This window comes from Haliotis rubra, unplaced genomic scaffold (genome assembly GCF_003918875.1).
Source record: "Haliotis rubra isolate DU_JTF1 unplaced genomic scaffold, ASM391887v1 Scf710, whole genome shotgun sequence".
Lineage (NCBI taxonomy): Eukaryota > Metazoa > Mollusca > Gastropoda > Lepetellida > Haliotidae > Haliotis > Haliotis rubra.
The window spans coordinates 216,041-238,040 of NW_025767425.1; the positions used below are offsets into that span (position 1 = coordinate 216,041).

General features: G+C 41.2%; 1 protein-coding gene across 1 annotated transcript in view; it reads right to left on the bottom strand.

Moving 5' to 3' along the window:
- The window catches only part of LOC124259151 (FH1/FH2 domain-containing protein 3-like), a 144,017-nt gene that overhangs the window by 93,310 nt on the left and 28,707 nt on the right, over positions 1-22,000 (bottom strand). The window contains 1 exon segment of the mRNA XM_046693247.1: positions 21,267-21,326. Within this exon segment, the coding sequence (XP_046549203.1) occupies positions 21,267-21,326 (60 nt within the window).

Below are 22,000 nucleotides of genomic sequence, written 5' to 3' on the forward strand. Positions count from 1 at the left end.
AAATATCTCATCGTATGACAACATTATTAATCATACTTGCAAACTGGATGTGTTTGAGGAATTACAAATGTTATCCAAACCTAAAAAGTAGTCACCATCGAATTACTGTTCGTTTCATTTCCAGCCACTGTTTTAGCCCGACAGTTTATATATTGTCTGGGAGTTTACCTATATTTCCAAATGAGCATGGCTAATACCATGATTAACAGGCTTGTCATATCCATACGCGATTGTTTCTACCTGCGTCACAGACCTTGGCTACCGTTGATAGCGGCATAAAACAACACTTATATCTGACATAGTTAGTGAGTGAGTGAGTGAGTATGGGTTTATGTCGCTTTTAGCAATATTCCAGCAAGATCACGGCGGGGGACACCAGAAATGGGCTTCACACATTGTAACCATGTGAGGAATCGAACTCGGGTCTTCGGCGTGACGAGCCAACGCTTTAACCACTGGGCTACCCCCACCGCCCCATCTGACAACGTTTGACTTTTGTAATCGGTGGCGATTTACAACTCTCACTCAAAGTTGACAAACAGTAAATAAGCTTGACTATTGTAAACGGTTTGACTATTGTTGACGATGGCGATAAGCAACACTTACTCAAATCTGACATGAAGTAAAACAGTTTTACTATTGTAAACGGTGGCCATAAACAGCACCTTCTCAAATGTGACACACAGTAAATCTGCGCGACTATTATTGACTGCGGTGTTAAACAACACTCAGTCAAATGTGACACACAGTAAATACTTAGCGTGTGTTTCAGTGCTGTATTTCCGATAATCTCCACTCCAGGGCTCCAGATAATTTTTGAACACCAGGAGTACGTACTCCTTATTTTTTCAATATAGGAGTACTCGAAAACCTTAAGCCTACATTTATAGTACTGAATGGAATTTAATGGAGTATCAGTAATCTTGTGTTTCGTTTCATAAATGCACCACAACATTGCTAGTCTTGAGTAAACAGGTCAATATACAATAAAACAATACTTTTTCAGATAAATACGTCTGTAAATGATTCTAAGACCGTACACCATTGCCGTGGTGCGTATCTGCTACGTTTTATAAATTATTTCCTACCGTATCGTGCAATTTTTTTATCCGTACATACGCCGGTACGGCCCTTATCTGGAGCCCTGCCACTCACTTGAAAGTTACGCTGTAACGTTATTTCCCTTCGTTGATATTAAGCTGTCTTCCGTATAAAGCCAGTTTCTGTATCCCATGTCGTAATTTCGTTTACGCACTAAAGAATTCAAACCTTCTGTTTGATACAAATCCAAAGCTCTATGTTTTGCTGAGGCAGGAGTTTATATATTCTCATGTAGATGAGGAAACAGTCCGGCTTCATCGGTTTCCCGCTATTCAACACAACAAGGTCGCAACATGTGTCGATGTAATTTGTTTCAGGTATTTCTCCCCGCAGTTCATCATTACTATACTGTAAACTCGTCAGAGATATTGCCCAGTCTGTGTACTGGATCATTACAGACTGTGAACAACGTAGGCAACATTCCACAATCACAATGTACAGGGATTGATGTTCCTGATGCTGATCACTGGATTGTCTGGTCCAGACTCGAGTATTTACAGACGGACGCCATATTGCTGGAATATTGCTGAGTGCTGCGTTAAACAACAAACCAACAACCATGTACAGGACAGGTAGTGAGTGAGTTGAACCAAAGTCGTATTTAACAGTACTCCAGTTGTCGTGGTATGTCAGCTCAGCGTGGAAGGAAGAAGACCAGTGAGATGCGGGTCTATTATAAGATGTTCACCCGTCCACTGACACCCGTGAGCACGACACAGTGATGACAAACCTTGAAACAGAATCGAGGCGAACCGGAAATCGAACCCACACATACAGTCTAAGCAAAACAATATGAACTTTATGTGAAAACGAACGCCTTCAAACATCAAACACATTGTTCCAAACATTTTCTTGTTAAAACCCTGTAAGATCCGGATTAGAATGGGTTTCAGCAACCCATGCTTGTTGTAAGAGGCGACTAACGGGATCGGGTGGTCAGGCTCGCTGACTTGGTTGACACATGTCATCGTATTCCAGTTGCGTTGATTGATGTTCAAGTTGTTGATCACTGGATTGTCTGGTCCAGACTCGGGTATTTACAGACCGCCGCCATATAGCTGGAATATTGCTGAGTGCGGTGTTAAACAACAAACTAGTGACTCCTATGTTAAGCTGTAAGTCGCTTTAATACACCTAAAGCATTATATTAGATCTTGCAATTTTAGACACATGGTTTGTAAACAGTAGTATATTTACAATGCATATTGGCAAATGTGTAAAGAAGAGCGTGAAGTATATGTGTAGCGTGCATTACCTAATAATATCCTTTTTTTCAAAAAGCTGAATGTACTTGAAGCTTTGCCAAAGTTAAAACTAGAGGTGATACACACGAAATATACGCCAGTTCCTGAAGGTTTAACTTCCCAAAAGCACTCATTAATAACACATAACACGAGGTAAATCAATATTTCACCTCATCTATATATATGCAATATCTCATTACTCTCCATTTAAAATTTCCTTTAACTATCCGCCCCCACAAGTTTCAGGAGCTTTGGGGGAGGGAACTGATGGGGAGGGGGAGAAGGAAGATGGAGGGGGAGAGCAACAGCTGTATTTAACACTCTTGTCGCGTGCCAGTAACACGCTTCGCTGTTTGGAAACTATAACCCCCACATAAACACAGGCTGACGAAGGCGGCTGTACCGTTTACCAACTCGCGGCTTTCGTCTACTATCGAAACTCGAGCCTTTTCTTTCAACGTTTTATCTGTTGCCATGGCAATGTGTATGTTACCTGGATGTTTTCAAAACAAGGAACTGTCAGGAATTAACTGTTTCTCTTCTAGTATTTCTTTTATCACACACTGATATATGTTTCACCGTACAATCATACCTTCAATAATATCTGTACAAAATGGATTTGTTACACACACAAAACACTGGAACTATATACCTCTATATTTCCATGGATACAGGCAGGGGTTAATCTACAGCAGAGGAAGCGTCTGTCAGACTTGAAGTACATGGCCACACTAACAGGAACAGACATTCGCACGTACATGCAGCATTGCGTTACACTTTAAGAAGATTTTTCTAAAAATACCACTCCTCGAGTATTTGCTGACATAAAAACGTGCACATGTTTTATCAGACGTCTGAGAGGACGGGCTTGCGCTTCATTTCACATTATTCAAGATTTGGGAAGGAATTTACTGTAAGTACGACTGGCCAAACAAACGCTCAAAATACCATTGCCATGTTTAACCACTGGTTAATAGTTCAACCCTCATTTGTAATACGCAGGCTTCGTAATATAAGTATATATTATTTAATCTTATAAAGCAAATATGTTATAGAAAATGAATTATCAGCTTGGACAACATAATTTAATGCGTTGAAGTGATTCAAACTAATAGAGAATGAAGCATACTAGCGATCCATGAGGTGTTCTCTTCACGAGAGACTGAAGCAAATATGCACGCATGCAGTCACTCTTCACGAGAGGATGAGCACCCATGCGGTCACTCTTCACGAGAGAATGAAGCAAATATGCATCCATGGAGTCACTCCTCACGAGAGGCTGAAGCATATATGCATCCATGCAGTCACTCCTTACGAGAGGTTGAAGCATATATGCATCCATGCAGTCACTCCTCACGAGAGGTTGAAGCATATATGCATTCATGCAGTCACTCCTTACGAGAGGTTGGAAGCAAATACGAGAGGCTGACGAGAGCATATATGCATCCATATGCAAGCATATATGCATCCATGCAGTCACTCCTTACGAGAGGTTGAAGCATATATGCATCCATGCAGTCACTCCTTACGAGAGGTTGAAGCATATATGCATCCATGCAGTCACTCCTTACGAGAGGTTGAAGCATATATGCATCCATGCAGTCACTCCTTATCCGTGCAGTCACTCCTTACGAGAGGTTGAAGCATATATGCATCCATGCAGTCACTCCTTACGAGAGGTTGAAGCATATATGCATCCATGCAGTCACTCCTTACGAGAGGTTGAAGCAAATATGCATCCATGCAGTCACTCTTCACGAGAGGTTGAAGCATATATGCATCCATGCAGTCACTCCTTACGAGAGGTTGAAGCATATATGCATCCATGCAGTCACTCCTTACGAGAGGCTGAAGCATATATGCATCCATGCAGTCACTCCTTACGAGAGGTTGAAGCAATATGCATCCATGCAGTCACTCCTTACGAGAGGCTGAAGCATATATGCATCCATGCAGTCACTCCTTACGAGAGGTTGAAGCATATATGCATCCATGCAGTCACTCCTTACGAGAGGTTGAAGCAAATATGCATCCATGCAGTCACTCCTTACGAGAGGTTGAAGCATATATGCATCCATGCAGTCACTCCTTACGAGAGGATGAAGCATATATGCATCCATGCAGTCACTCCTTACGAGAGGTTGAAGCATATATGCATCCATGCAGTCACCTCCTTACGAGAGGTTGAAGCAAATATGCATCCATGACGTTGAAGCATATATGCATCCATACCTCACCTCTTTACGAGACGTTGAAGCATATATGCATCCATACCTCACCTCTTTACGAATGAAGCATATATGCATCAATACCTCATAGATGCATTCATGCGTCACCTCTTCAATTATGCAGGAATTCAGTCACCTAGCTTGACAATAAGTACCAGAAATAAAGTTAACTTATTTGAAAAGATACATCTACAAAACCTTTTTTATTTTACATCAGATCTGAGGCAGTCTAGACTTGTTGACTTGAGTTGACTTCTTTGTATATATTCCCTAGGGTCTTGGAGACCATAGCAGTCACCTGTTCATGATAGTCTGATGCATTTACGCATCCATAGGGTCGCATCTTCCTGATTGCGTGTGTACCCATCCGCCTTAATTATATCCAAACAAACATACATTATGCTCTTGGATAACTCTCATTACCACTCATTACTTGCTAGATCGCTTCTTCTCCCTTCCCAAGTCTTCAGCTCGCTACACTCGATAATGCTTTTTACCAAGTCGGAGTTCCCCCTGTTTTCTATTAACGCTCGCCTATCCCCCTCGCCCTACACGTGCAGTCACGTGGTGATATGTGGGCAGATAGGTTATATGTGTAAGCAGGAAGCGCGGGTTTGTTTGGCTTTCGTCAGTGCACTAGTAGCGTATTATTTCAGTTTACGGAACATACATGTTCTTCCTCTATCACAAGAAACACCAGCACACGCCCATTACAGAATATACTCACTCACACGTGGGCACAAATATATAATTATAAAAGGAATATCAATCCGGCCAAACAATTTTTTTAATAGTGATGAACATTATAGGAGTACATCAGTTAAAATCAATGACACCAGGTGTTCACGCAAAGTGTAAGCGTGCCTGCAATATTGCATTTAAACGAAAGGTCCATTCAAGAAATAACTAGTCACAATTTTAACCCAAATTGAAAACAAAAACAGATTCGATTTGGCGTAAAAGTCAAAATATCGGTGAAAGTATTGCGAATGAGTCAGTGAAAATCAGTGATGAATCCATGTGTTCGCGTAAAGCCCAAGCGTGCCTGCAATATTGACTTCAAAACAAAACGTCAATACAAGACTATAACCGGGCACAGCTTTACCCCAAAGTGAAAAAGACAAACAAAAACAGATTCGATTTGGCGTAAAAGGCATAATACTTGTGAAAGTATTGCGAATGTGTCAGTGATACTCTGTGATGACACCAGGTGTTCGCGGAAAGAATGTTAACGTAATAATGTAATGATAACAGCCAGGGCCCGGTAAAATGACCTTGAAAACAATGCGGTCTCTGGGTTTACCCCTAACAGTAATATTGCATATGATCACTGCTGGATGCCTTAAAAGCAATATTAACTGATGGGGCGACAAAACAATACTCTGCCTCTTTAAAAAATCACAACTGTACTGTATCGGGTATATTGACTCATATGTTCGGTATAACGTGCAAGATGGGATACATGAGTTTCTGTCTACGAGTTATGATTATTTCAGATATTTAGGTGTGTATATAGAAAAGTGGATGGAGAGTACTGAAAGGTTTTTAAAGTTCTGCTCCAGAAAATAGCACTATCACCAATTTCAGTTAAAGTGAAACGCCATGGAAACGCCAAAATATTTATTTCAGAATTCTAAAACTACCAAAAGGCACCAGTACACCACCAGATATATGTATGTGCCAAGTTTGGTGAAGAAGCATTGAATTTAGAGTTCTGCTCCGGAAAAGAGTACTACCACTAATTTCAGTTTTAGTCAAGCTTGTTGCCATGGAAACGCCAAAAATATTTTATTCAGAATTCCAAAACTACCAAAAGGCACCAGTACACCACCAGATCTATCTATGTGCCAAGTTTGGTGAAGAAATAGTGAACGGTTTTAGAGTTCTGCTCCGGAAAAGACAAAAGTGCACGGACGGACGGACGGACGCACTAACGCACGGACGGGTTCCATTTTAATACCCCCCGCAAAATGCGTTGCGGGGGATAATAAGTATAACAATTGATATTTAAGGTAAATCAAACATCGGGTATATATGACAACATATCGAATAGACAAGGTAACACACCGGGTGAATCTGTTACACTACCCATTAACAGTTTAGACTCACAAGTGTAAATGTAGCCACTTACTTCAGTCAACTGTTCTAAACTAGATTTTGCAAAATATTCCATACCGTTTAAAGGTACTGTTTACACATGAACTGATGTATTGTAAAACAAATTTGTAACGTTGAAAAGATTATTGTCATGAGTTCAATAAATTATGAAACTCAGTGAAAATTGGCGAATTCTTAACAAAACTTTACACCAAAACGCAGCTGTTCACATGCAGGATATTTGCAGATGCTTTTCAGCAATTTGATGCATGATCCTCACGCAATTCATCTGCCTAAACTTTGTAGCTGGTTCCCCTAAGTTAGTGGAGAAATTCATTTTCGATGTAACCATATATATATACATAACATACAGTAAGTGCTTTAAGTGCGTGTAAACGTTTGATGGGTAGGGTATAATACCGGATGTATACATACACGTGTACGTCACATTACATTCAGGAAATATAATATTACTGAGCAGATATGCAAAACTACGTATCGTTTGTATTGAAATATACACGGGTATATCCCATTACATTTGGGGTATGTACAATTAGATATTGGGTATATTCCATTACATATCGGTTATATCAAGCTATGTATCGGGTATGTCAAATACATAGAGCTTAATTACGATATGACAAATCGGGTATCATACAACTACACACCGGGAATATAATATTAGATACAGGGCAAAGTCCATTACATATCGGGTATATCCTATTACATATCGGGTATATCCTATTTCATATCGGGTGTATCCTATTACATATCGGGTATATCCTATTACACATCGGGTATATCCTATTACATATCGGGTATATCCTATTACATATCGGATATATCATACATATCGGGTATATCCTACTACATATCGGGTATATCCTATTACATATCGGGTATATCCTACTACATAACGGGTATATCCTACTACATATCGGATATGTCTCTTTACATATGGGATATGTCCCATTACATATAGGATATGTCAAGCTACTTATCAACTATGTCAAATTACAAAGAAGTTACCGCTCTACACACCGGGTACGTCAAATACATATCAGATATATCATATTACATATCCCATGATACCCCATTTCATATCGGGTATGTCAAGCTACATAACGGAAGTGTCATATTACTGAGTGCTGTCCTACCTTAGCTCCTACCAGCATGGTGGTGGGACTGCTACAGAAGAACCTCACGTCGTCCTTCTCCCACCGACTTACAAGTGTTTAATGCCTAGCATCTGAAGCAGGCATCTAGATGAGCAAGAAGATGACACAACTACAGTTCCAGACCTTACAGCTGGACGAACCCATCGGTGCTGATGCTGAAGCTGCAGCACATGTATTTCTTGTCTATGACTCACGCATGGGTGCAAAAAATATGTTAATTACGACTCAGGCAGGTAACCCGATACCGTTTCCTTCCCATTGCAAGTCCATCTACCTGGTATTAATTACTCAGCTTCCCCTCTAATGAGTTTATCGGCTTTTATGTTCAATTTCAAAACATACACTAAAATGTTTGACCCCTAAATTTTCAAACGATATCGGATTTCCTTGCAGAGGGTTTCTACAAAACATGGATCATGGATAAATTGCCGATATTCCTTATAAAGAAACCCAAAAGAGTATAATTACCATTCTTCCGTCTACTACATTTTGTCAACAGAATTTCTAGAAATTGATTACAGGTTTTATGGGCCAACAGGTATACATTGGAGGATGAATTATCCTTATTACTCTTACAGGTGTCTTGTTTTACGTAAACAGGGGCGTGTTTCCTCGAAACTTGTAATACTTAATTTGTATCATTATTTTCTCACTGGACACGGACGAAGGACCTCCATCACGCATAATCATCTTGTCGAACGTAATGTAACTATACTGGTGATACACGTGTACGACGCTGCGCTGTAAATTAGTCCCGGTATTCTGCTGCGCATATTTATCATCACCATGTTTTACGCATCGATTCCAGATGCTTGATTGGTCAGGTCAATTGACATGACGTCACAGAGTTCATGTTGATAGCAACACCAAAAGACGTCATCCATTCTTTGCGTGGTTTGTTTGTATTTTAACGCAAAACTCATCAATATTCCAGGTATATGACTGAAGCCTAGAAATAATCGAGCCTGCACAAACGATTGAAATGATGCGCATCGATCCACGCATCTGAGATACGATCAGATTCAGAACCAAGTAACCTTGCGATCCCGTTAGTCGACTCTAACGACAAGGGAAGGACGCTGAAGTCCCGGATCGCCACGTGAGTTACGCCATTACAACATAGGATTTACTACAGTATTTTGTACAGTATTTCACACGTATTTTGTATTTTTATCCTGATATTGGGAATGGGTAATGTGAAGAATAACTTACTGGACATACGGAATACTTTTTTTCTGAATGAATGAGGAAAAGTCTCAGGTCTTATAGCATCTTTTTCACTTGGGACAGATCACACTAGTTAGTGAGCTTAGTTGCACGGAGTTTTTAGCAACATTCCATCAATATCACTGCGGGGGACACAAGAAATGGGCTTCAAACATTGTACCCATCTGGGGAATCAAACCCGGGTCTTCGGCGTGACGAGCGAACGCTTTAACCACTAGGCTACCCCACCACCCCTATTACACACTAAACGGAAAAAGAAAGCATACACCCTTGTTTAACAGGGACTAAAATGTGACATTATTTTACCGTAAATTGCTTTTCGACGTGATGCATTAATTTTGTTACGGGCATCAAGTAGCGTTTTGATTACCTTTGCAATAATTTGATAAATTCGAATTCTTTCGTAAGTGGCTGAGATGTATTTTACACCGATATTCGCAGCATTACAACAATGTGACGGGACACCAGAAATGACCTTTAAACATAACACACCATAGGGGAATCGAACCCGGGTCATCGTCGTGACGAGCGATAGCTTTAAACACTAGCCTACAACGCCGACCCCATATTTTAAGTGAGTGCTTTCTTTGGGTACGGTGGGGTAGCCTAGTGGTTAAAACGTCCACTCGTCGAAGACCCGGGTGCGATTCCCCATATGGGTACAATGTGTCAAACACATTTCTGGAGTCCCCCGCCGTAATATTGCTGGAATATTGCTAACAGCAGCGTAAAACCATACTCACTCACTCCTTTGCCCTACAGTGTATCATTGGTCTGCTTAGAGTTGTCTTCACTAACGGTGCTCAAGGAGCCTCACTGGCTGCCACGGTCACATGCAATCAAGTTGAAGATTCCTACTCAAGTGTTCTACGAACAGGGGACATACAACTGCAATACTACTTGCCAGAATTGTTCTTTCCTTGGCGCCTTTGAGCAATTATCACTAACTGAAGACAGGAGTTCGACAACTACGATCAACAGGCTGTTGACTATTTCAGTCTTGGTCCAGGCAGGCATTGTCATAAGTGACTTGCATCCAAAAAGAAAAGTATTGTGGTGAGGTTAAGCATTGATGAGCTTCTTGGTTCTAGAACATTAGTTTATATAATTTGAGTTTACAAACACTTAAAGCAAATGTATAAACAAAACATTTATTAGGACTAGAGATCGATTTTGCGTTGGTAGCGTCTATTCAGTGCTACTAAAATAGTATGATCATTGACAATGTTTGTACGAATAAAACCAGATCAATTGCGGTACCAAATGAATTCTAAATTTATAGCAGAATAAAGATTCATATTAGTGTTAAGTACAAATGCTTTTACCAGACACCAAACATAGGTACATATTTTATGTTCATTGAATTCTTTGTTTTGCTTTCTGCCGCCGGACTCAGAAGTATTCCCGTTATATGGCGACGGTCTATAAATATTCGAGTCTGGCCCAGACAATCCAGTGATCAGCAGCATGAACATCGATCAACGCAATTGGGATACGACATGTGTCGACCAAGTCAGCGAGTCTGACCACCCGATCCCGTTAGTCGCCTCTTACAACCATGAGTTGCTGAAAACCAATTCCAACCAGGATCTTCACGGGTCATGTTCATTGAGAAGATGTGTACCATTAAGACATTACATATAACAATAACACATTTGAAGTGGCGCGATATCAGTTTAAAATACCAACGGTGTTTTTGTATTGATGTTAATTAACTCCCTTTGTACCAAGTGGAATGACCGCCTCCTTGGTGTAGTGGTTAGAGCGTCCGCCCGGAGTGCGGAAGGTCGCGGGTTCGATCCCCGACCGCGTCAAACCAAAAGACGTTAAAATATGGTACTTGTTGGTCCCTGCCTGGCGCTCGGCATTAGTGGGTACAACAAAGACCGGTCGGCTCGGAGTCAGTATAATGTGTCTGAGTGGGGTATTCATTCTTCACTGCGGCATGGTATCTCAGTGGGCTAGCACTATAAAACCAGCTTAAGTCTGGGCTAGTACAAGCAGCCGCACATACACATACACACGCATGCACGTCGTCATATGAGCGAAATATTCTCAAGCACAACGTTAAACCCAATTCCACCACCACCACCAAGTGGAATAAGAAAATATACACAGCTTCAAAACAAACCAGGCAACGTGCCAACCTGATCAATACATGTTAGACCGAACAGCGTCCAACTATTTATATCTGTCTGAGAGGGAAATATATTGTTGTGATTTTAAAAAAGACTATGACTAACGAGGTTAAAGCACTGTTCGAGAATCACCAGTGACAGGTTCTCCACCTTTCTGTACTAGTGATGCTATTTGTAGGTTGTAGTATCTCCCAGCACTGACAAGTACATTTAGGTATGTTGCTATTCCTACCCTGCTGTACACAGTCTCCTAACTTGTCAAATCCATCTTTGAAGTAAATGAACTTTCTGATCTAGTTCCTTTAATGTTCATTTTCAACTTGAAATTTCACTGAGATTGTCGTATAATGGCATCGTCGCTTTTTCCATCTTGCCATCTCTTAAAACTTACTTTTATGTGTAAATGTATTTCCAGATCAGAAAGTTCAGAGGAAATATGCTTCATGTGTAAAACATATGGCGACACTTCCTACATAATTGGTCATTAGACAACACAGACAGCTCGTAACATGCAGTAGTTTATCTATACGGGATTAATAGTCCATAAATACTGCACTGCATGTACATGAAAACATTGCCATATAAGTAATCCATATATTTCTACTACGTTTTGTCGCATAGCCGATTTTCTATAAAATGCTAAGCTGTATTAAAGAACTGCTGCTAAGATATTGCTGAACCATTGCTAAAAGCGGCGCAAAATCCAACTCACTCACTTTCTCACATGTCAGTCGTTAAATCACAGGAACATGATGTCCATTTTCTTACTGACCGATGCCCTTTAAGCATTTTCAGTTGTAATGGGCGCAATTAACCATAAATTAACCATATATGCATGTTGAAGTGTCTACATTACAACGAACAGGAGTCATGAAAATTACTTTCAAACAAAATCTGGAAATGATTTGGCTTGATGAGGATGAATCTCGTCTGTAGATCGTAAAAAAATGAGCTAATTAAATCCTGCCTATAAAACCTTTATAAGTGCTATTGAAATTAAAGACACATTGTCTGTAACTAATAACAAAAGGGGGATCAGGGCGTCAGTGTTCAATCCCCCCGACAGAGGAACAGCCTCGGCACAGTTGGCGTATGCGTACGATTCCATTTCTTTGGTTATTCTCGGTTATATCTAATCCCGACCAATTACTGGCAGAGACGCGCCCCTACCTACGCCGCCTCTCATAAGTGTCAAAAGCTGGTTACTAGCAATATCACAGGTGAGAGGCAAAAACTAATTTAATTTTCCAGCTAGATTTCCCCGGATTCCAGGCCTGATGAGGCCGTGCTGGCTGGGTAAACACGCGCTACCTTGAGGGAACAACAGCGAAATGGACACGTGTTAACATATCATGCGTATGTTCCTACCAGATCGGCTGGCTTACAACTTCCCCGTTATAACGAGTATTGGTTCCGTTCAATAGAAACACGCTCCAGTATGTTCCCTGTGCACAGTCATATCACTAACTACCGCGTAGTGTTTCGCGCCTTTGTTGTAGAAATGTAGTATGTTGTTATATATATTATACCTTGCCTTCGTTCATCATAATGCACCATGTTTCCCTTTTTGTAACGGAATGACCACAATTGATAAGAGATACCTTGCCATATTCACTGATTCTGACTATCATATATATCAGCGTATATACACTAGGGCTGCGCAATATAACCGGTTTACCGGTATTTATCGGTTCAGACATGAAAACGATACGTATTGCGATACGCTGATCGAAAACCGGTACTTTGACATGCATTCAGAAAACGTCGTAACACTCGGAAATCTTCGGATATTTCCTTGTTTCATTTGAGCCAAATATTTATTCACATTAAATGATTTATATTTTATCATGATTAAAATTTGTTATTACAGCTTAATAAAGCATAGTGATTTTGTTGTGTTTTTGCTCTATAAATCAAGCAGTAACTCGATTATAAGTAGTTTTTGGTTTAAAAATACTTCATGCAATATATCGCAATGCATATCGCAATACATGCTTTCGCATCGCAATATATGGCAATATGAATATTCTCTGCAATACCCACCCCTAATATACACCAACACTTCAGTATCATAACAGCTCCCACTGAACCAACTGGTTACATTCTTAACCAGTATATGGAGGGTAAATACCTTCGGTTGCAAAATACATACTCTGTGAACAAAGGATCTTTGTAATATCACATCGTGTTGTCCTGCGCTATGACTGCGGAACACATAGTTTGGAATTATTGTTTACTAACAGCCTAGGCAAAGTGGACCTAAGTGTTTTGAAAGGTTAAGTTCATTTTTTGCGAATTGTTTTTATATTAAGTGAATTCATTAACATATGCTCTACATATCGTGTCGTCATTGGCATTTCAGCCATACCCACTTACCCTCCGATATTCCTAGTCTATTCATTTAACACAGTGCCATTAAGGAAGAGCTCAAATGCTACGTATGATACAATTGGCACCTCACCGCTAGCCCACAAAGTCAGCAACTAACCCACTCAACCAGCGCGGGCGAGGGTTCGAATCCTGGATGGGACTAAAGCTAATAACGTACTAGAATCTATATTTCACTGAGAAAGTGTAATCCCAAATATAACATATGTTATATTTATTTCAATCAAAATGCAAACTCCGGGGTACCTAACCTTGCTGTTGAGACCAAAAATATCATTTTTTAAATTAAGCGTTCAGGTAAATTTTTAATTTGGTATTGAAGATTTACGATCCCTCCGTCCAGTTTGGTAAGTTATTTTATGAAAGTACAATGCCTTTTCATGCTGATGAGTCCAGATGCCGCTTGATCTCTTGTATGTCTATCGCCCTTTTAAACTAAGACGTCTTCAGAAGTTTCCGATTGCTGTTTTCATTTTTGTTTTCCTGTTTCTATTTTAGCAGTCCCACAGGTGGCAGCTTGTTGTTCTCGAGAGATGCCGAGATTTCATTACCGTAAAAACTGTACGATTCCAGCATGTACAGCTCCACCCGTGCTGTACCCACCCTCAGAAGTTGAACTGACTATTGTGGAATTCTGAAGACATGAGACATCAACAGGTGGGGTTACCATGGCAATGTGGGGAGAAGGTCATTCCTAACGTCACTATGCACGCACGGTGCCAACATTTCTTGTGCTGGATAACAAACAAAGTGGCTGCTGAGTTAGTCAGAGTGCAGAATCAACACCGTGCCACACACCAACCGGGTACTAGCTGCTCGCTGAACATCTACTGTTTTCTGGGCTTTTTCGTACCTCCGCTTTTTCTTTGAAACATTTTTAACATTTCTGATGTTGTAGGTAATCTTGTATACTAAGTGTAATCGTAGTAGACCATATTTAGTGGTACAGGCTTATCTGTTTTATATTCAAATTTATGCATCGTATACTAAGCGTAATAGTAGTAGAAATGTTTTAGTGGTACTGGCTAGTCTGTTTTATATGGAAATTTATGCATAAAATTCCAGAGTGAGATAAACTCTCCTCAAAACTCAATGGCAAGAGATGTGACTTCCACTTTCCAATAGACAACCTTCCCTGCAAGCAAAGCAAACTTTCAGCATCTCCAACCGTCGATGTCTGCACTTCACAAATATTGGAGCATAAGTGAGCATGCTCTTTATTCGAACATCTTGAGCGGTAAAAGCGTTATACTGCTCCAAAGTTAATCAAGGTTACATCTAAGACTTCAGCAAAGGTGTTTTATGGTACACGTGTGGAGAATATTTTGCCACTTTGACGCATCAGTGACAAAATGATATTCCATGCAATTCCATCTTTTGGCTTGAACCATGTTCCCGTGTATGTTTTAGGCGAACAATGTACTTGTACATGTATTTGCATGTGTTTGTGACCAGTCCCATAGATGCTGCATGATTGGCTCACTCGTTTGAGAACATCTGATATAATCGCAATCTGATAAAGATTAATAAACTCATGCTCATCATATTATCGGATTCATACACGACATGTTTCGTTGTTATTGTTCCTTCTATTTATTCGGGGCGGTGGGGTAGCCTAGTGGTTAAAGCGCCCGCTCGTCACGCTGAAGACCCGTGTTCGATTCCCCACATTGGTACAATGTGTGAAGCCCATTTCTAGTATCCTGCATCCCGCTGTGATATTGCTGGAATATTGCTAAAAGCGGCGTAAAATCATACTCACTCAATCACTTCTGTTTATTCAACCACCAAGTATGTTAACAGTAGAAAAACACCTTACATTTACACACAGCTGTGTCGTGGTAGGTGTATCAGTTCTCCTGGTTCACAAAAACCTGGCTGGAATGACGGCACGAAATAATTACCCCCGACGCCATAGTATATCTGATGAAGATGGCATGTTGCATTTTGACTCATGCATTCTTCTACAGTACATAACATACATGCATAACACACGTGCATATTAGCCTGCATGTGTACCTGCATGCGTGCTCATCAGACGGGATCTATCACCTATGTAAGACATTTCGGCTCACCATATTGGTATGTCTGCTCTGTTATGGCAAACAATGCTGTCAAAATACAATCGTTCAAACAGTCCTGCTATTAAAACATTGCACATCTTCAACGCCAATCAAAATGCTGTGTTATAACACTGATATCAAACTACGAATGTGCTAGTACTAGCGCTTAGTGTTTGGAAATATTTCCGTTTGATACAAACAAATGACTCCACCTAAATTGAAAAATAGACACAGTGAGCACAGAGGGCCGCCTACAACTGCATCTTTGGGTTTTTGATTTGCAGAACGGATTGGGAAGGCAATTGAATGGATTCTATAAGCACGTAATTTATTAATTTTAAAACTGACTTCCATGCAAACAGTATTACCTGAACTATGCCATACTACTGTCCAATTGTGTACCAATTTAACTTAAAAATACAGAACTGAGTCAGGCACCAAAAACAACCCCAAAACAAACTAGACAAAGCAAAACAAACAAACAAACAACAGAAATTCCCACAGGTTTTACATTTTAATGCCAATTTGTACGGCGCTACAGGTAGGGTTGGATCCCTTTATCGGAACCTGTTGTAAACACAGCTTTTCAGCGATACGTTCATACAGTTTCCACTGCTATTTTGCTTTTCACGCCTAGTAGGATCTGCTTTGGCCTGATTATTCCTTGATTATTCCCTGGAGTTTAATAATAATAATAATAATAATAATAATAAATGGATATTTCTTATGCGCCATAGTCCATCCAGAGCATGCTCAAAGCGCTACATATAAAAAGAGTCACTAGAGTTCAACAGGAAGATATGACAATTCGTCAAAATGACCATGAGAATATTTCGCAGTTATAGGTTGTAGACTTTTTTTAAGTGGAAGGTTTTGAGTCCCGATTTGAATGCTTCTAAGGATGAAGCATTTTTTATGGGAGTAGGAAGACTGTTCCATAGGGTTGGTGCTGCAAATTTGAATGACCTATGGCCAAAGTGTTTGAGACGAACTTGGGGAACTGAGAGAAGATGTTGATTCTGGGAGCGGAGAGAACGGGCAGGCATATATGTTGACAACATCTCAGAGAGGTATGGAGGAGCTAGGCCGTGTTTGCAGCGGAAAACAAGAGTGCAGATCTTGAAATGAATTCTGGCTTCAACCGGCAGCCAATGCAGACTCTGGAGGATTGGGGTTATGTGAGTCCATTTGGATGTTTTAGTGACAACTCTAGCGGCAGCATTTTGAAGTTTTTGAAGTCTGAAGAGAAGATCATTGGAGATTCCAAACAGTAGGCTATTGCAATAGTCAATCCTGGAGAGAACAAGTGACTGAGTGAGAACTTTAGCAGCATCTGTGGTTACAAGATGGCGGATGTTACCAACAGAGTGGAGATGGAAGTAGCCTACTCTACAGAGATGGTTCACATGTTGCTCCATGGTGAGGCAAGGATCAAGATAAACACCTAGGTTTTTTACACTGGATGAAAGTGGGATATCTGAGTTGGCTACTGTGATGTCCGTAGAGTTTATCCTTTTCAGACGTTGCGATGTGCCAATCAACATAGCCTCAGTATTTAAATCTACTGTTTGTCTTGAAAAAAACTTCCAAGCAAACTATGAACGCCTGCCAATAAACTGAAACTGAAATCCTTGATGTTGAACGTTTAAGTGTTTGTCTTGACCAAAAATATATTAGGTAAAAGAAGCGATCCTAAAAACAATATCATTTCAAACAACGTATTACGCTTATTACTTCTTAACATAGAACCAGTGAAGAGCCGGGTTAGAATTGGTCTTCAGTAAAAGTTGCTTCGTAAGAGGCGACTGACGGGATCGGGTGGTCAGGCTCGTTGACCTGGTTGACACGTCATCGTAACCCATTTGCGTAGATCGATACTCATGCTGTTAATCACTGGATTGTCTGGTCCAGACTCGATTATTTACAGACCTCCGCCACATAGCTGGAATATTGCTGAGTGCGCCGTAAAACTAAACTCACTCACTCCTAACGTACAGGAAATGTTATGGTGAGCTGTATGAATCATATAACACAATTATACTCCACAGTTACGGTCCAACTAGAGGGTATGTGACTTTTACCCCACCAGGTACCACGGCTAAAATGCAGTAGGCAGTAAATAAGACAGACCGAAATGGATGGCTCTATCTGCGTCACGAGTTGCTTTATGTGTTGACCTCGATCGCTCTGCGTGACGCCGTTGGTGTAACGTTCGCAGAAGAATGTGATGGATGTGTTCGACTCAACAAGGTACATGTCTGAATGAGAGTAAGGAAAACCAGGAATAACCACCCAGGAATGGTTCTGCGGTACGATCCGCAGATATATGGTTCTTACTGACAAGGGTCAAATTGTGTTACATGATTATTTGTTATACGCTAGCTGTATCTCTATAACATATGAAGTAGATTTCACCAGACACGCTAACATCACTCAAGTGTATTCTTGGAGTACCTTCTAATCCTCAATCCGGTACCGTTCCAACGAAATGGTAGGGATGCACAAAACGGTGAATTCCATATATACAGACCTTCCGATTATTCAGCGTCCGGAAAGCGGGTTTCCAGAACAACAGGGTCGATTTAAAAGTTTTCGTAATAACAGGGTTCGGATTAATGGGTTTCGTTACAACAGGGTTCGGATAAATGGTTTTCGTTATAGCAGGTTTCGGTTTAATGGGTTCTGTTACAACAGGGTTCGGTTTAATGGGCTTTGTTACATCAGGGTTCGGATAAATGGTTTTCGTTACAACAGCGTTCGGATTAATATGTTTTATTACAACATGGTTCGGATTAATGGTTTTCGTTATAGCAGGGTTCGGATTAATGGGTTTCGTTACAACCGGGCTCGGATTAACTGGTTTTGTTGCCACCGGGTTCGGATTAACGGGTTTTGTTACAACAGGGTTCGGATTAATGGGTTTCAGACATATATCTGTACTGTTATAAGGCGCGTAATGCTTGTGTAAATTCACTCAAGAAAACAGCGCTGTTTAGTCTAACGCGCACGTGCATATTCTGAATTCGTCTGCATGGAAATGTTTGAGCATGTTGAACTAAATATATACAAAGTAGAAGTTTGTACATAACAACGATATAAAAAGTCGTAGCGGATAAAACAGATGGACTGTGTTTCAGTGCACAGCAAGCGAATAGGCTTGTAAACTTATGTCTGAATCTTGAATTCAGGAAGGATTAACTGAGTACCTAACGTAGACGCCAGAGAATGATCTGACGAAACAGCTTCGGGCGTAAAGGTAACATTGTGATGCAAATTACATGAATGGATGGCTGAAAATCACTGATGACACCAGGTGTTCACGAACGGGTCTGGACTTCACAGCCATATCACATTTGACGTCATGCTATTCACACTTGACATACTGTAAGGTATCTCTCTACTTCAGAATTGCGGGAAAGGGACGTCTTCAGCTGGATATAATATCCAATAGAAATTAACAAGGTACAGACACCCAAGAGCAAAGTTGCCTGGTCCAGACCCGATTATTTACAGATCGCCACCATATAGTTGAAATATTGCGGGAAAGGGACGTGTCCAGCTAGATATAATATCCAACAGACGTCCTCAAGGCACAATGACACCCAAGCGCACAGTTGTCTGGTCCAGATTCGATTATTTACAGACCGCCGCTATAGCTGAAATATGCCCACTGCGGCGTTGAACAACAAACCAACCAACCAACCCAAGCGCAAAGAGTGAGTGAGTGAGTTTGGTTTTACGCCGCTTTTAGCAATATTCCAGCAATATCACGGCGGGGAACACCAAAATGGGCTTAACACATTGTACCCATGTGGGGAATCGAACCCGGGTGTTCGGCATGACGAGCGAACGCCTTAACCACTAGGCTACCCCACCGCCCCAAGCTAAGCGCAAAGAGCTTCCTATCAGGCATGAACCCATGTACACATCGCTCCTTGCACAATGTCCCGCGTAAGCACATCTCTGTGATTAGCTCACGATCGAAGATTTTACATGAAATGCACATGTGGCCAGAAAACATTTGTTAAGTCGATGACTCGAAGAGTAAATGGTGACACATATCATTGTACTTCACGCGCTGTGGTTTTAAAAATATGTGCACCTTTAGTTAGCATTACAATATCTTTTACGCCGTTTTAGCACTATTCCAGCAATATCACGGCGGGGAACACCAGAAATGGGCTTCACACATTGCACCCATGTGAGGAATCGAACCCGAGCCTTCGGCGAACGTGTTAGCCGCCAATCTACCCAACCGCCCTGGCACATCAAGGACTGTACCTAGCGTCATGACGGGGTTTTTTCCCCAAAATCTTTATTTTGAAACGTGTATGTTATCCAGAATACAGATCGCTGGGGTGTGATGGTCACGTAACTACCCATACTTACAACACATTAAACTGCAAGTTACTGATGCACTCAGAAAATGCCGGGCAAAATGGCATTTCCAACTTTGAAACATCAAATCGGAATTCTGCGACTTAAGGTACCATTACTGAGAAATGATAAGCAAAGAGAAAACCCAACACGATGTAAGCTTTCATTGAAGATACGTCAAAAACATGACTGGTGACGGAGAAGCTATCCGATTTCAGCAGTTACAGAAAATACTAATTCTACAGGACGTTATTTCCCCTATGTGGTACGCCCGCCTGAGATAAAATCTTAATTTGGTCCCAGCGTTCCTGTGCTGTTCCTCAAGGCGATGTTAACTCTTCGATTATCTCAGTATATGGCAAGCACTCAAGTTATTTATGACGCAGCTATAACCTGTTTTTGAAACGGAATCTGGACCTAAAGTCGGGTACTGGCGCCGACCAGGAAGCACAGTCAGTCAGAGGTTTCGTTTAACTGTCTATGAAACACAAATGTTTAACTATATCTAGTTCAGCAGGTTCTTGTCTCCACGGAGTCTTCTGAACATTGGGGACACTAGCGTCAACGACTGTATAGTGTCTACCTCCAGGGGCGGTGGGGTAGCCTAGTGGTTAAAGCGTTGGCTCGTCACGCCGAAAACCCGGGTTCGAATCCCCACATGGGAACAATGTGTGAAGCCCATTTCTGGTGTCCCCCGCCGTGATGTTGCTGGAATATTGCTAAAAGCGGCGTAAAACCAAAGTCAGTCAGTCAGTCTACCTCCAGTATTAACAGCAGTGACAACGGTGATCTGTGTTGCGTCACGATGCAGCCAGTACTGTTCAAACTTGTATGTAACTTGTATGTAGTCGACAATTCTATTGGCGGTGGTATGCATAAGAATTGCCAGTTCTTTGCAAGTTGCTCATGTTTACAGAATGTTTTCCCGTAATTTTCAGTAATTGTATCACGTACATTAAAATATCGAACACTCCATACAACGCACGCTGACAGCGCGTACAATCATCCCCCCGGTCAACAAATCGTGTTTCATTCAATTTCCATTCTCAGCTCCCTGGGAAATATACATCCCCAGTCTCAGGCAGTTGTGATTTCCTTGTAGAATACGGTCTTAAAGTGACGCGTAGATAGTTCATGTATCGTAGTGAGCTTTAAACACATATAAAGTATTGAAGACACAAACTAATACAAGGCACCACGTGTGAGAGAGTGTAAGTTTACTTACCCCGCCATAAGTCTTGGGGCTGCTGTTCAGACCGCTGCCGTACCCTCTGTCATAGGACGGCTGGAAGTAGAGGACAAACACTCATAACACTAGTGAGTGAGTGAGTGAGTGAGTTTAGTTTTACGCCGCACTCCGCAATATCCCAGCTATATGGCGGCGGTCTGTAAATAATCGAGTCTGTACCAGATAATACAGTGATCAACAGCATGAGCATCGATCTGCGCAATCGGGAACCGATGACATGTGTCAACCAGGTCAGTGAAACTGACCACCCGATCCCGTTAGTCGCCTCTTACGACAAGCATAGTCGCCTTTTATGGCAAGCACCTGGGTTGCTGAAGACCTATTCTATCCCGGATCTTCACGGGTCCATAACACTAGTACTGCGACAGGAGACTCCCAGAGGTGCCTCATGGTGGTGGTACGTGTGAACACATCTTAAACTAAGGTTCTAATAAGAACGACGATGAAACAGTGGGAATTGTAATACTACCTAGTGTCTGACACATTTGTTTGGGATTCGAACCACGGACCTTCTGATCCGAAGTCCAACGCCTTGTCCATATGACCAGATAGGTGATATGGAAAGGATGTCATCTATGGGATGACTCCACGTCCTGCTACACTAATGGTGACAGTTTGAGCGTGTAATAATTACTCATAAAACACATTATGGCCATGTGACATGGTAGCACCATTCGAAGGTTGTTACTCTCGATCGTATTGCTTAGAAT